The 16,879-nt window shown below is 31.0% G+C and overlaps 1 protein-coding gene across 1 annotated transcript in view; it reads right to left on the bottom strand.

Moving 5' to 3' along the window:
• Nucleotides 1–15,742, bottom strand: part of LOC103570425 (uncharacterized) — a 36,916-nt gene extending 21,174 nt beyond the window's left edge. Inside the window, exon 1 of the mRNA XM_008548157.2 lies at nt 15,480–15,742. Within this exon, the coding sequence (XP_008546379.1) occupies nt 15,480–15,537 (58 nt within the window). The 5' untranslated portion in view covers nt 15,538–15,742. The remainder of the gene's footprint in view (nt 1–15,479) is intronic.
• Nucleotides 15,743–16,879: the final 1,137 nt, after the last annotated feature.

The following is a 16,879-nucleotide window of genomic DNA, read 5'->3' as shown; positions in this document are numbered from 1 at the left end:
CTCTTTTTTTCGTTACCTCACTCACTCTCACTGATTTCATCCCGTCTCATTTCATTCCATCAGATTCCCAGTTTTTATTTTATTTTATTTCTCTTACGCCTTTTTTATTTATCGCTTCATGCAACCTAACTTCTTACTACTCCTAACTCTACTCTACACTTTTCTTCCTTTTCTTATTTTCTCTTTTCTTATGATATCAGCTCGTGTTCCTTCCGGCCCCACGTGCGTGCCGACACGCTTGCTTCCCATACCTAGAGGGATTGTGGGCTGAATATATCTATATACTCTTCGTCTATATTTTTTTTTAACTCATATTTGCTTTTTTAAAACCACCTGAATGCTGAATGATCACCGACTTATGTGCTAACGGTATTGTCTACACGTCTGTGCATCTTCCGAGCTATAACAAGTATTTATAACACACGCTCGGCTACTTTGCATTTTTTTTAATTTACGCGGTAATAAAACGATAATAACGCTGCTATTGTTTTATTATTATTTAATTGTACTCGTAATTTATTATCGAGGTAAAACCACTTGATTTATTAGTCTGCAAAAAAAAAAAACAATTTATTTTATTTTTCACCGTATCGTTCGTCCGCCCTGCTACTGCCCCCCCCCCTCCCCGAGTTAGCTCTACGTGATTGTGAATAAAATTCTAAGTAAAATGAGTATTCACATCGATATATCACATTTGAGTCAATTTATTGTTTAAATTGCCGCGATATTGAATTTTTAATATTTTGACTAATGACATCGATGTGAGTACTCATTTTACTCCGAATTATCTTCTCTTTCACGAAATAATGTTAATTGACAAAAAAAAAAATTTTTTTTTAATATTCTCAAAAATTATGAAATTTTCTATAAAATGAATACCCACAATCGTCGTCAAAAATGAGTTTCTTATCACGGCCCATCTTAACCCACTCATAAATACTAATAATAATACAAAAATAATAAACATTATTGTACCTAGTAAAAAGTTAAATTTAATTGGTTTCTCAATAATTAAATACCTTTATTTTAAATCAATGAAAGAAATTTTTGTTCAGAAAATTACAAAAGACAGCGATAAAAATAATCGAGTTGACAATTATAAATAAAAATATAATAATAATAATAATGAATGGAAATGTGTGTGTGAGTGTGTATATGTGTAGAAATGGATTTCGAAGCAGTTAATGTCGGACTGGGTCGAACTCGAAGGGGATTTAATTGGCACGCGCGAAATTGCCGAGTGTCCACAGTCCAGAGCAACATTTTTATTTTATTTTTTTTTTTTTTTATTGTTCATATTTTTTATTTCCACCCTCGCTGGACGTAAATAAATCACATTTTTTTACCATCCGCGTGTGGTTGCAATCAATTTTAGCGTTAGCAGGTCGGAGTCGGTTATACTGTCTATATACGTATAAAAAATTTATATAAAATAAAATACAAGAAAAAAGTGAAGAATAACAAGAGAGCTTTTGTGATGCACGATCAACTTTCTTGCCTCACTCTTTATATTCACTTCTACCTCTCTACTTCCGCTAAGTATCGACTATTGGGCGGGTCCTGCAGATTATACAAGTCGCCAGGTCGTACGCAGTTTAATATTCTGGATTTATATATATATATATATATTTTTTTTTTATTTGCTCATTGAACTGCTTAAAAAATTTTTAATCGACTGTAAAAGCAAATTTTCATTTTACATTAAAACTATGACTTACACTTGAAAAAGACTGACAGTTTTTTTTTTTTTAAATTCCTAATGATAACATTTATAACTTTTCTTTTTATCTGATAGTTTAAATGTAATTTTAATTCAAAAGTCAGAAAAGTTTTTTTTTTTTTTAATTTACTGTAATTGAAGTTTAATTAAAATTGAAATTTCTCCGTTAATTATTAAGTTTAGGTAAAACTTCATATAGATATTTTTTATGGGAAATTAAATTTGCTACAAAATTGTATTCTGTCATTTTTATCATATCTTCAATAGTTTAGCTTTAATAAATGATTAAACTTAATTATATATATTATGAATTTAAAAAAAAAAAATTAATCAAATCTAAATTTCCGCTAAAGGTTCCAAGGTATTTAAAAAAAAAATCATCGACATAAAAAATTGACAGAGAATTAAATTCTCTTGAAAAAAGTCTGATTGACTTTTCATGTAGACCCAGTAATTAATGAGCAATCAGAAATTGAATGGGGAAGCGTTTATTTTTCTGCAGAAAAAAAAATAAAGAAATGATAAATTGTATACAAATGAAAAAATTGATAAACTAAATAAATAATGTAGATTTTATGAAAGGTAGCAATAAAAAGACGAGCAAATTTGATAGCAGACAAGTAGAAGAGACAGAGCAATAGCGGGAATATTGAATAGTAAACTAAGTGAAATACGTGCTTATACTTAATTTATCGCGGATAATAAAGTGGTTGGGGCGGTAGTGGGTGGGGGTGGTGGTAAAGGAGAAAAGGTTGTGTTGTCTTGTAAAAAAAGCAATTTTTTTTAACTCATCGTTTACACTTCATTATTTAATAAGGCCGTCCCCTCTCCATTTTCTCTGAGTCTCAGAGTGCTGCTGCAGCTGCACGTAGTTTCTGTAGTCTGTAGCCTCCTCGAGATGCGAAACGCTCTCTTGCATACGCAGGCCCTATTAACCCCTACTAAGATACACGACACGGGACACCAGGTTCTTCCTTACTGAGTATATTATACTTTGTTACGTCAGCTACATTTTAACTATCTTATTATTATTATTTTTAAATAAAATTATTCTAATATATTTTATTTTTTTTTTAAATTTAAATAACTCGTTAGGTTATGAGTTTAGAGAAAAATTTACGTTGGTACTTTTTATAGGAAATTTAATTTCCTACCAAAAAGGTGTCTGTTTTTTTTGTCAAAATAATTTCAGAGATATATTGATTTAAAATAATAAAAAGTCATTTTTTTAATACAAAAAAAAAATCTAGTCTAATTTCGTTGCATCTAAATTTTTTTTTGAGTAATTTTAAATATTAATCGAGTAATTTAATAAATATTTAGATTTTTTTTATAAAATTTCGGTATTATCACAAATAACAACAATTATTATAAATAATTCTTAAATTAAATAAAATTAAAATATATTAATGTAAAAGTAGTTAAACTTAAATAGTTTCAAGTATTTATAAGAAAAGGTAAAATTAAATGTCTTGTGTATTAGTTGCGCTGTATACTCAGTACAGTGTGCAAATATATATATATATATATGTGTATGTAGCAAGTAGTAGTAGCAGACGATGGTATTGCTGGAGTTGTGTGTCGGGCAGTGCACGAAGAAACGCTTATTGCTTTGTAAAGTGACGATAAATAATGTGTACGCTCTGTGGGAACACCACCGTCCTGGGCATATCTACGGTACACAACTTTTTAAAATAAATAACTTAAGTTATAAAATAAAAATATAATGGAATAAAAGTCTCCCAGGGTTTAATACTATATTTAAAAAAAAATTAAATAAATACAATAAAAAGATAAGAATTAATACCACCGTGTTAACGCTCTACTTACTTAAATTTAATCTAAATAAATCTCGAGTTTTTATGAAAAAAAAACATTTCTGCTAAATAAATAAATATAATAGTTTGATAGTTGATGAAGTTACATGGAAGAAAATGATTGACAATAATTGTAGTTCAACTTCTAATTATTTATGTTATGATCAATAATTAATGTCGTTTCAATCAGTAAAATTATGATTTACATGTTTAAACTGCTATAATTTACAGTTAATCGTTGAAATATACTGCTTGACTACTTATTTAACATTACTACTTAAACTTTAAAAAACTACAAGGCACTTGTCAAAAAAAATGCATCTGTTATTAATTTCTGACGTTCTACTCAGTAAAATTTACTGAGATTCGGTCTAGGCGCGCTGTTGACGAGAATCTCAGTAATATTTACTAATCTTTTTTTTCCGTGTATTTGTAAAATGATTACCCACATCGATATACTTCGATAAATTTGACAATGTATGTAATTGAATAGCGGCAATTTTTTATTTTTGATGTACTGAACGGGCTGGGTGTGCCCTACGATCGAAATTATGTTTTCGACTAACTCACTCACGTTAAATCACCCCTACACGTTTTTGATTGCACTAAAATGGGTTAAATTGTATACTAGTATAAAGATAATTTATTAAAATATAATTTCGACCCGGTATTTAGTCGATTCATTATTCCATTGATTCAAAATAAATTATTTTAATCTAATAAACCAATACTGTCTGTTGTTACATATGAATCTTCGGAATCACGATAACTTTTGAAAATATAATAAATTGGCCTAATTTGGATATTTTGTTGCAAGAACCTTTTTGAAAATCACCGTCTAAATCCTTTTTGTTTAATTGTATGTTTGATAAAATTTTGAAACCGGTAATTCATAAAAAATTTGACTTCCATTTATGATTATTATTTTTTTCTTTTTTTTTCTTCGACTACTGGCAGCTAAGAGCAACACCAGTGTAACGGTAGGATTAGAGAATATATATATATTTCTATAAATTATAGGAACCATTCCTATGATTAGGGAAATCATTTCTATAATGTTATGGACATCATTCCCATAATGATAGAAACTGCTCCCATAATTTATGGTCGTAATTCCTATGATGGTATAGGAAAAACTTTCACAAAATTATGGGAACCGTTTCCATAATTTTCTTTCCGTGTACCAATAATTTTCCTCTTTTTTCTAATTTTCTTTGCAAGAAGTTAAAAATGTGGAATATTTAAAAAAAAAAAATTCAATAAAATAAATTAAACTGAAAGAAAAAACTAGGAAAATTAAATTACAAATAAAAAATAAAGTTAATAAGTTAAAAGTTGAAGAATAATCAACAATGTAAAAAAATAATTAAAATAATAATAAAAAAATAAAATATTAATAATTATCATGGGTAATTGAGGTGTGTACTTTTAGATTTTCCAACATTTTTTTTTAACTTCCGGCTATGAAAATTGATAATTTTCAAAAAATGGGATTTGGTTCCATTTTCGAAAATTGAGTTTTTGTTAGATCTCGTCGTTTTGAGGTCCTAAAAACCTGTTCTGACCATTTTTAGATGGACCTTCCTGTACGTAAACTTTTTTCGTCGGACAATGTCTTTTGAACGAATCAATCGATTTTAGTGTTCTTGGTGGCAATCGAAAGGACTTACCAGGATTTAGAGCTGAAGAGATTTTGACGTTGGTCGAGTAGTTTACGAGTTATAAAAAAAATAAAAATTAAAAATTTTTTTTTGAGGGCTCTTTTCGGATAACTCATAACTCACTTGCCTGATTCGCCTCAAAATGTAATCTAACTTCTAAGTCTCAATGTACCCTTTCGATTGCCGGCAAGTATGTTCAAATCGGTTAATTTGTTCCAAGAATGTTATCGGATAAAAATAATGTTTTTCAATGAAAGGCTCTTATTGCCTAACAGGTTTTTGAGCTTGAAGAAATTATGTTTCACTCTCAGATCTCGAAAACAGCGGGAAGTTTTTGGATTGGTCCACAGGATCAATCATTTTTCAGAATAAAAAAAAAAATAATTATAGTATATAAGGAGCTGATGAAATCCTGTGTAACATAAGGACTCACAATGATATCTTGCGATAAGGTTGCAGTTATCTAATTATGACGTTAATTATTGTGAGTATTCAAAAAATTTTTTATTAACATAAGTTTATGTGGGTATTTATTTTACTTAGAATGAAATTGTATGTTGGCTAAAACATTTTTTTTCCTCAAAAATTTCAGCGCTTTTAAAATAATTTTATGAGCTACTTTTTTTCGTTTTTCGTGTTTTTTTTTTTTTTTTTTTTTTTTTTTGGAAACGCTGATGTGAGTACACGATTAATAGAAAATTACCTCACGAATTCAATCGTACTACCCATTCCAACTTTTGTCCAATCACGATTGAAAACAAACTTTAGAAACACTTTGATGACTTTTTTTTCTTTCTTTAAATTAATACACGATTATTTTTAATTAAAAACCCGGTATCATTATCACTATTTATTCTTACGAGTAAGTGAGCCCGACAGCAAAGAGTGAAATGGGTTAAAGGGATGTGGGATGATGGGGCTGGAGTTCGACGATGCTCGGGGTGGAGCAAGGGTGAAAACGATTCCCACAACGCCACGTGTGTTAGCGGTAATGGAAACTATGCCTGAGGATGGATTCAAACCACAAGGTGCTTCAATTCGTTAACCGATAAACGTTATCATCTCATATTATTTCCTCTTCACTATTGAAAAAAAAAAGATTCAAATTTTTTCTCATTTTTAAACATTACCTCCTTACGTTTATTTATCATTTTCCTCCCTTGTATCAAAATACATTTTTTATCATAATTTTACCTCTATTAACGTTTTTTTTATCGATTTAAAAAACAATTTTTATAAAAATCGCTCAAACTTATGTCTAGTAATCAAGTCCTTGATGCTCTTTCGTTCGTTCTTTGCATAAATTAATTGATGTCTTTTTCCGTGTACATTTTTCTGACTTTACTCTCAGCATCGTTTTGGACAGTCTCTGTCAAATCGACTTAAAAAAAAACAAAACATTGAAATTCACCCACTATTTCTCTTGCAATTTTGTGAAACTTTAAAACTCTCGCTAGTTATCGAAAAAGTTTTTACAAATTTCTTAAATTAAAACATTAATTTATCTGTATATACATATATATATATATATATATATATATATATATATATATATATATATATGTATGTATATATATCCAGACTGAATCCAATCAATACTTGAAAAGTTTCTGAAGTTTATTTTTAATTTCCAAGATGAATAGTATTCTGAAGACGTTTATTAGCCGGGTGATTTCTTATTGTTGGCAGCCATTAAGTTTCCGGTGTGCGAATTAGGTTATGTGCCTCACGTTAATACCAAAATAAATCGATGGGTAAACTCCGAGTTAACAAGCTGTTGCTGAAAACTCAGTAAAGTTTGTTAGCCATAAATGCCACGATTTAAAAGCAACGAAACTTTAAATGGCCTGGTGGACCATGGTCCGCCAGGCCACTTTAGAAACCGCTTTACTAAACGAACTGCTACTCGGACTAAGTCCAGAGTTTGACGCTGTATTGCTGTGGTCTCTTGTGATTCGTCTTTATAAATTCAAGTCTTAGAGAGTAGGTGTATGAGTGATAGTGAGAGTTTGAGGTTACGGTCAGTTTGATCTCGGTAATTGAGTTACCTTAATATTTTACACTAACACTATGTCAAGCCACTGGATTGGTCAGTTCCAGAGTCAACTAGTTGTTACTTGTGCCTGGGGAAGTCGTGCTGGTGGTGGTTTCAGTAATAGAAGCTGGGAGAACAAGGTGGAGGTTCAGCTGGAAATGGAGGATAAGGGTGAGGGATTACCAGTTTTTTTGCGACACGCCCCGAACGGACGTCCGTTCAGACTGCTTGAGAAATTTTTGCTGCAAGTTTATCGTGAATATCTATATTTGTATGTCGAAAGAAAAGAGAGAGAGAGAGAGGGAGACAGGAACAGCCAGTGATCGCAATTACATGGCCCATGGATTCTGACAATATGACCGAATTCTTGTGGTTTTTTATTTTATTTAGTGAGTTTGCTTGTGAGTTTTGTTGGGAAAGGGGAAATGGAAAAAATAACTTGTGTTTGGTGGATGAGGCGAAACGTATAGATTTTGCTGTCATCGAGCTTCTTGGGTTTATTTATTATCAATTTTTTTTTTATTTTTTCAAAAAATTTAGTAAAAGTGAAAATTTATAATATTTTTTTTAACTGGGGTAAAATGGGTCGCTTGAATATTGAGTTTTAAAAAATTTTATGAAAATTTTATAAAAAAATTAAAATAATTAGTAAAATAAATAAATTAATTTAAACTGGGGTAAAATGGGACTAAACAATAAATTACAAAATAAAAATCAATTAATCAACTTTTTCCCAACAAAAGTTGTCACGCAATAAAGATAGTATCAATAATTTTTTATCGGTTGTACAAACACCAATTGCAATTTCTCTTACTCGAGAACATTTGCCTGAGCAACACAACGAGCTCAGTGTCCAGAGTTCAATAATATAGAGCGTAAAAAAAAGCTCTTTCTATTTATTATATATATTATTTTTTTTCATTCACATACACTGGGGACTTTGGTATTGATTTGCAATTTGGCAAATTGATAACTGCGGCAGATGGGCATCCTATTGATTCGTCTATGGACAAAGCAAACTCAGAGAAAAGCTATAGCTGAAAAAAACTAAAATAAAAATCAAAATTCAAATTCAAACGCAAACGTTAACGCAAAAGCTAAAGCTAAAGAATCAAGTTATCGTTAATAATAAACGCGTTGTACCTTTATTGACGTCGAATTTTGCTGGCGAATGGATGCGAATTGAGATTATGAATTTTATCATGAAGCGACTGAGCTTATATTAAGGGAGAGAAAGATACTACTAGTGAGAGAGAGTGAAAGAGAGTATATAATATGAAAGAGTAAAGCTTCTTCAGCTCTATACTTTCTACTCTCTACTCTCTACTCTCTATTCTATACTACTCTTCTCTTGTCGTCGTCGCCTGAGGGAATAAGAAAATTCACGAGATTCAACCGGGTGTATGCGAACGCGTCCATAGCGGCGCCAGGCTGCTACTACTCCTACTTTTTTTCCCATTATCGAGCTTGCTCCCGGTTGGTTCGATCAACCGATCGCCAACTCCTGGAATAAAGAACGATGATAACGACCAGCTAAAGTACGTCTGGAGTGTGGGTGGAAGAGAGAAAGGGGAAAAGCCAGAGGTGGATAAGAAAAAATGGGGATGGATAATGAAGATCCGTTGGAGAAAACGCCAACGATCGTAATTCGCTCTTTTGACCCGCCTTTTTTTAACGTCTTGCTTAGAGTCGCATTTTTTTTATTTTCTTTTTCATAAGAATTAGATTCATTTTAATTGTCGCGTTTTTTTGTTTGGCAGATTTAAATTAAATCCTCGGTTTCTGGGTTAAGTGTCAGAGATGTAGAAAATTGTCAAAAGACTTTTTATAGAAAATTTTAATTTGTATAAAAAAAGGATCGTATCATTTTTTTGATAAACTTTATATTTGATACAAAATTTTGATTTTAAGTTTTGAGTTCTAGAAATTTAACGAAATTTAAATACGAAAAATTTTATAATCTTTAGTTAAAAATTTGATTTGAATATCGGACAAACTAAAAAATTTGTAAGGAAGTTTAGTAGGAAATTAAATCTTTTATATAACAAAGATACTGATCATTTTTTAAATAAACTTGAATCTTTAACCAGAACTTTAATGCAAAGTACATAGAAAAATTAAATTCTTAAAGATTTCGTACAAAGTAAAAAAAAAATCGGTCTATCAGTTGACCCTGCCGGCCAGCCCCAAAACTTCCCGCTGTTTTCGGGCTCCTTAAGTTCAAAAATATTGTTGTGAATACATTTTCGAGCGTGAAAATATTTTTGTATGCCTTCGTTTTTGAAAAAACCCATTTTTTCTCCAACCATATCTCTCGAACGAATTAACCGATTGAAACGGTTGAGGTGGCAATAAACGCGTTTTATTGAGTTGTAATGCGGACCATATTTTGAAATTGATTTATCTAGTCGTTTTTTAGAATTTCAAAAAAAAACTAAAAAAAATTATTTTTTTAATTCTATCGTTAACGCTTTCTCTTAAACGAATAAACCGATTTTGATGTTTGAGGTAGCATTCAACGCGGCTTATAAAGTTTTAAAGCTGATTAGATTTTGGAATTGATTCATCGAGCACATGAAAAGTTATCAAAAAAAAACATTTTTGAAAAAATTTTATTTTTGGAATATCTCCGAACGCAACCTACCGATTGAGCTCAATTTCTCATAGCTTTTAGATATTGACAAGTTACGTCGAATGATACCTTGACGATCAAAATCAGTTCATCCGTTCAAAAGTTGCAGATATTTACATACGTACGTACATATGGACATACATACATATATACACTCAAACATCATCTTGAAATTAGTCAGAATAGCTTCCTAGTAGACCGAAACCAATAATTTCCCGAATTTTTTTAAATTTGCAATTTTATAAGCGGAAAGTTGAAAAATGATTCAGGGCCCACGTTGTTTAAAAATATCTTTTTGTTATACTCGCTCCAAAGGTTCAACTTTTGAGCGCTGGGTGGCGTCCGTAAAGGGACTCTTTTTTAGAGACTACTATACCGTCTTTTTTTCACGGCCTAGGCCGTGAAGTTTTACCCCCTCCTTTTTTTACGAACTTTTCGTGTAGACCCAGACGAAATTAAGAGAGATCGTAAAAAAAAAAGTCGCATTCTAGTGTACTGAGCAATGAATTTGAGTAAAGTTTAAACTTAGTTACTATTGAGTGACGCTAATTATTTCTCTGCTGGCAGTTTATTACGAAGCGGACCTATTGTTAATAAAATAATAACCACACCATTTTATTAACCATAAATACACGATACAAGTAAATTATCAGTTTATATTTTTAAAGCAAGTAATAAAAATTAGTCAACTGTTTGTTTAAGAGTTATCTATATTCACCTATGAGTGTGAATGGTAGCAGACATCAGACAAATTTAAAATTATAAATAAATAGATTAAATAATTTAAAAAATGATATTTATAATAAATACACGTATTAATATTTGAATTTTTTAAATGCGCATTTTTTAAAATTTAAATTTATTAATTATTTACTCTATTTATTAATAATTTAAAATTTGTCTAAAGTCTGCTACATTCACACTCATATTAACCTACAAGTGATTAAATGAAAAAAAAAAAAAAAAAAAAAAAAAAATGTCATTAATTGCCTCCTATCCCTCAAAAGTTAAACTTATGGAGCGATAATAACAAATATTGTACGTCATTCAGCCGTTTAGTGGCGATTTTGACAACGACTTTTTTTTTTATATTCGCTTTAATGTTAGTGACGCGAATGTTCGAAAATGAGCGTGAATTTCCGCCCGTTTCGAACTTTCCCGCCACAAACCTTAAGCTCATATCGAAATATCATCGCTATCAGAAAACTACCACTTCACGGCCTTATGACGTAAATATCTATTACATATCTCTCCTAAAATAAATAAAAATAAATTTTTATTGTAAAAATTAGAGTCCCTGCAATCATTGCTCTTTCACACCAATAAACAACCAATTGATTTATTTTCATTTTCATTAAAATTTTTATTTTCATTTGCTAAAAAATAAAAACATTTTTATATCCAGTCGTTCGTCAGTGCAAAAACGATGATAAATAACGAAACGTCAACAAAAACGATTGTATCACCAAACACTCGGGATTTGATAAAATAATTAATGAAACTCGTCTAGATGAAATCGGCAAACGAAATAAAACGGGTATGTTAGTTTCTCTCTCCTCTTCCCACCCCCTCACCTTCATCCACCCTCACTATCCTATATATATTTATATATATATATATATATATATATATATATATATATATATCTATATGAAAACTCGTTGCGTTTATTTAATGGCCCGCCCGCGCGACTCTCGTGGGATCGATAAATATCCACTTTTTCTCTTTTATTTTTATTTTTTGTGTTTTTTTTTTTTTTTTTTTTTTTCTGCCTACCGGATAATAGTTTATGGTAAATTGAAGTGGATTATAAATATATTGCAAGTTGAATCTTACTTTGGATCATTTCTCTCAGACCTAGATGGAGAAGTAGGTAAAAGTAAGAGATTAGAGGTAAGAGAGAAAGAGAGCGAGTTAAGTATGAGTAAGGGCGTACTGGTGAAATGGGAGAGAGAAATTATTTCAAGCGGAAGTAATGGTAATCCTTGGCAATTTCACTGAAAATGCGTACTATAACTTTGAGGACTGCGGTTTAAATTGAGAAACACTAGTTAACTTGGTATACGATATCGATGTAAGAAAATTAATTTGTTCAAAATAATTATTTTGTAAATAAAAAAATAAAACAAAATTACAGTTATAAAAAAAATTTACATATGATTTCGTAGGAAATTCAATTCACTAAAAAAATGCTCATTCTCAATTGTACGATAAGATTAATTGGTAAGCCAGAATTGAAATTTTAAATAATTAATATTAAACCCCAAGTTTACAGTTCGAATCTACTTCACTCACTTTTTTTTTTTTTTTTTTTTAACTATTATTAAATACTCAACTAAAAAACCTTATAGCTGTAATATAATCGTGATATTGAATACAAAATAATTTATCTGAACCAGTATTGATGCCGCGAAACTCAACACCGCAATTGAGTTTATCCGTCAAACGAATTTTCGTCTTTTATGTCAGAATCACAATTGAATTTACCATTTTATTTTATTTAACTTTATTTAATTCAACATTCACTATCATACTCACTATTTTTTGTTTATCCCATTCTCATTTATTTTATCGTATACCAGTGAGGACCGAGTGTGTTACTAATAATAATAATAATACTAATTCTCATATAGAGTAAACATTAAATCTCGATAATATTAAGAAAATATATATCTAAACATAAATATAAATATGAACAGAATAATATAAATTTTTATCAGAGCTAATTTCCCTGGTGTTTAAAAAATATATATTTACAAGTGGGTAATAGTGGAGCTAAGGGCCGTGAATCAGACAAAAGTAGTTTTGGCTCATGTTCTCGAATCAACACAGTATACATTTGTTTATATGTATATGAAGATAAGAAGGATGTGTATGTGAGTGTGTATAAGGGAAATAAAAAAAACCCCGAGTATTTTCTTTAGTTACGCAAGAGTCAAGAGACCGCTAACAGAGACTAGTATTCTTTCGAAAAGTTTAAAGCGGACTCATAACTTTATTCGTTACCCTCTTTTCTTTACTACCACGAGTAGAGCCTGATACCGTCTCCAAGACTACCAAGACGTCGTCGTCGACGTCAACATTATTCTCAGTACGGTATAATATTAAGAATAACTTTTCGACCACTCTCAGGCTCTGATAAAATTTAAAACATCCTGGGAATTCTAATTTTCTTTTTTTTTTTTAATGAGCTTTGATAAAAAAATAGTGATTGATTTCTAATACAAAGTAGGAATGAGCGAATCAAATCAAAATTTTGAATTATTAAATTTATGTTCTACTCACAAGTTCAAAAATTTATTATTTTTTCACACAATTAGAGGCTAAATGATCGAACTGAAAAATTTACGAAAATAGAGTACTACCTCCTCGCTTCGCGTTCGAGGTGTGCAAAAAAAGTCACAGAGGAAATGAAATCCTTAACAAAAAAAAGTCTTATTCCTTTTTACCCTTAATTCAAAATGTTCACCATAAAGTTTATTTTTAATCCCCAATGAAATTTTCAAAAAATGTTTACTTTCTGTCCACTTTTAATCCCGACTTTGCGGCATCCGTGAACTCAAGGGCGCATTATACTAATTCATAAGCTTCCAAGCTATAGATTTACAAGGAAAACAAAAATTTTCTCCGGTCTGTTGACTCAAGGAATAGAAACAGGAAACTGTTAATCGTAACGGGAGGGCAGACAACGAAAACAAGAACGAGAATGACTTGAGGACGACATAGAGTTGAGTCACTTGAGATTCTGAGGGAGTAAACCGTCGGCACGGAAGTCCGAGAACACGGAACAAAGGTCCCGGGTCTCTTGAACTCAAGATGAACTGTGAATGTTGATATTCCGTTGTCTCGCTATTATTACCGCTGTTATCATTGTTATTATCATGATTTTATATTTAATATTTAAAATTTAATATACATATATATATACAACATTTTATACTTTTGTTAATATGTACCCGCACTTTGTGAAGGTAATTTACATATAAATTTAAATTTATCTCGGTAATTTATCAGCGTTCTAATAAAAAATTCATGCATGACGTTTTATTTATTTTACAGGATAAAAAGTTACAAAAAGGTGAATTAAATAGATGAGTAACACCACAATGAAATGCTTTGTTTAATTAGTTAATTTCTCACGAGCCGGTTTGTAAAATGGGGAGGGGCTAGGAACCATGAGGAAACAAAGAAGCCCGCGGGTTATTGGCTGCTTCATTCTATTTTATTTTTTTTATTTTTTAAACTCGGTGCTTCGCGCCTCGGTATCACTGACCTGACACTTTAATTATAGTCAAATATAAATCTAGCCAAGTTGGGGTAAGATAAAAAAAGCTCGGATATTTTAACGGCTGATTAATATCGCGAGCGGGTTATGGGAAGCGATAAACGGATTTTTTAAATTTTAATACTGACGTGGATAAGAGTGCCTAATGGATTTTTAGAGATTATTTTTCTAATTGATGGTAAATTTAAAAAAGTAAAAATCGACAAAAATTAAAAAAGGGTGGAGTGGATTCGAACCATGAACTTTAAGTTCCGCAAATCAGAAATATAAATTTTTTTATATTTAGATACCAGCTAAAGTATTGATATTAAGATAAAATTGAAAAAGAATTCCTGTGCAGAGAATTGAACTCTCTATAAATTTTTATCATGTCTTTGATATTTTTTCCAGAATTTTAATTTAAAGATAAGAGAATTCTATACACTTGATTCTTTTCGGAATTTCCATACTATTTATTTAAATTTTAAATTCCAGTCAAAGCATACATTTTATGCAAATATTCATGAATATATTTTTTTTAGGAAATTAAATTTCCTAAAAAAAAGTCCCCAACAATTTTATCTTAACTTCAATAGTTTAAAAGTTATCAACTGATTCAAGTCAATTTTTTCCCCGCAATAATTTAGTGCTTGCTTTTACGACTAAGTACTACCAATCAGATAAAAGAGTCTATGTTTTTCCACAATTCTAAAAGGAAACACAAAACCCAATGTTAATTTAATAAATAACAACTGCATTATCTTGTCACAAATTGAAAGCTCATAAAAATTCTCTAAAACTTAATTATCATTAAAGTAAATTAGAAATTCCTTAGAGAATTGCTCCCGCAATGAAAATAACATGTAGTTGTATTTTCCTCAGCTTAAAAGCTTCAACCGCTTGTTTTCCATACTGTCCTGTCGTCGTTTCATTTTATTTTAAACACCACCGGGAGCTACTATCCAAGAGTCCAGAGAAACACCCGCCTCAAACTTCTCCAACCAGAGAAAATTTCATTGGAAAATGCTATTTGCTATACTCTAGACCTCCATTTATATATATGTACAACTTTCCCATCTGTGTCGGAAAACCAAAGTTTTCTCAATTCTCAAAAGGTTTCCAAGTTTTTCTCTCCTCCACCGGCGGTTCTAGGTGCCAGTGGCAAAATTCTTACACGGATAAGGATAAAGTCAAACTTTATCCATTCGGTTACTCTTTTTTTTATCATTATTATTATTATTTTCATACTTTTTTCGATTCCCTGAAACTGACCCGATTCATTGCACTCTACATAAAAAAAAAAGTAATAAAATCACTTTTACCCACAGCTAGATTCGAACCCAGTCTTACCATTTAGTAGAGCAAGAACAAATAAATCTCTAAGTAAGTTCCAGTATCTATTTTTCATGATTTTTATTTTTTTACTTATTTAAACAAATAAATCACCAATCACATGATTATAATCATAATCATAGTTCCACTTAGTCCACTACACTCCGAAAAAAAAAAAAACCAAATATTTTATAATTATCAAGTAAACCGTTACAAATTGATAAAATTTAAAACTAAAAATACGCGGAAATACAAGTTTACTTGGATCGAGACTGTTAAAAGAGCTGATAATCATATGACGCACGGAGCAGGACTGAAAGCTCGCCGCAAGCGCCCAGAAACTTGAACTGCGTCGACTCGGAGGGCGGTACGGGGACAAAATTTTCGGTTATGGAGGGGCGCTGCATTTTATATAAGGTGAGGGTGAGTAAAGAAGGGGTTCATATATACATATATATATGGATGAAAAAAAAAAGCGAATAGTAGATGAGAAGAAGATCCATCGTCCATCGGTGATTGATTGGCGGAGTAACTTTTCGACTGATTGAATATTTTTTTTTTTTTTTTCCGTATCAATATCATGCACATGTTGATGTGGGTAACTATCGTACCTTTTGAGGGTTGAATAGGCAAAGCGTTGAATTTTCATTGGGATTGAAAGGGAATACGCTTTTGAATGTGGGGGTCTGTTACATTAACGTTGTATGTATGTAGAGTTTCCGAGTTAAGCAGAGAGCAATGAAGGTTACACTGGAGAGAAAAGGGTGTGAGGTTGAGGAAAGGAGATAAGGGTGTGAGGTAACCATTTCCCTACGGAGAGCATGCGGTGTCTGAGGCAACCCTACGTCCAGCTAGATATCCCTTATAGGATTTGCTGTAAGCTCCGGGCTCTTTGTATCAAATCGAGTCATTTATCTCAAGATGTTGATTAATTCTATTCGTGTCTATAGTTCGGTAAGCTTGATATGGGTATTTTATGAGTTTAATAGCCGTTTTTATGCTCCGTCGTATCCCAACGAAAATGGGTAATTTTGGTAATTGATTAGAAAAGGCTGTTTTGCTCCTTGGATTAATGGGTTTTCTTGAGTTTTGATCAACTCTCCGTTTTATCATCAAATAGACAAAGATATTTTTTATTAAAAATTAAATTTACTCATCAAAAAATTTGACCAGAGAATGGGACTCATTTTACTATAGGATTCCAAGGGAATAAACTGATTGATATAATCAGAATTGTTAGCTTTGAAATTGTCATAATAAACTAGTGAGAATAGTCTGAATCTTGGGGAAAGGGAAGAGTTGATAGAAATGCATCATACAGGAATAGAGCAAATGACGGGCGTAAATAGTAATGAATAACTTTTGAATATGAGTCTACGAGAATTGTATAGTAACAATAAATTTACCATACGGCATCA

This window comes from Microplitis demolitor, chromosome 4 (genome assembly GCF_026212275.2).
Source record: "Microplitis demolitor isolate Queensland-Clemson2020A chromosome 4, iyMicDemo2.1a, whole genome shotgun sequence".
NCBI lineage: Eukaryota > Metazoa > Arthropoda > Insecta > Hymenoptera > Braconidae > Microplitis > Microplitis demolitor.
This window is presented reverse-complemented; position numbering and strand designations above follow the sequence as displayed.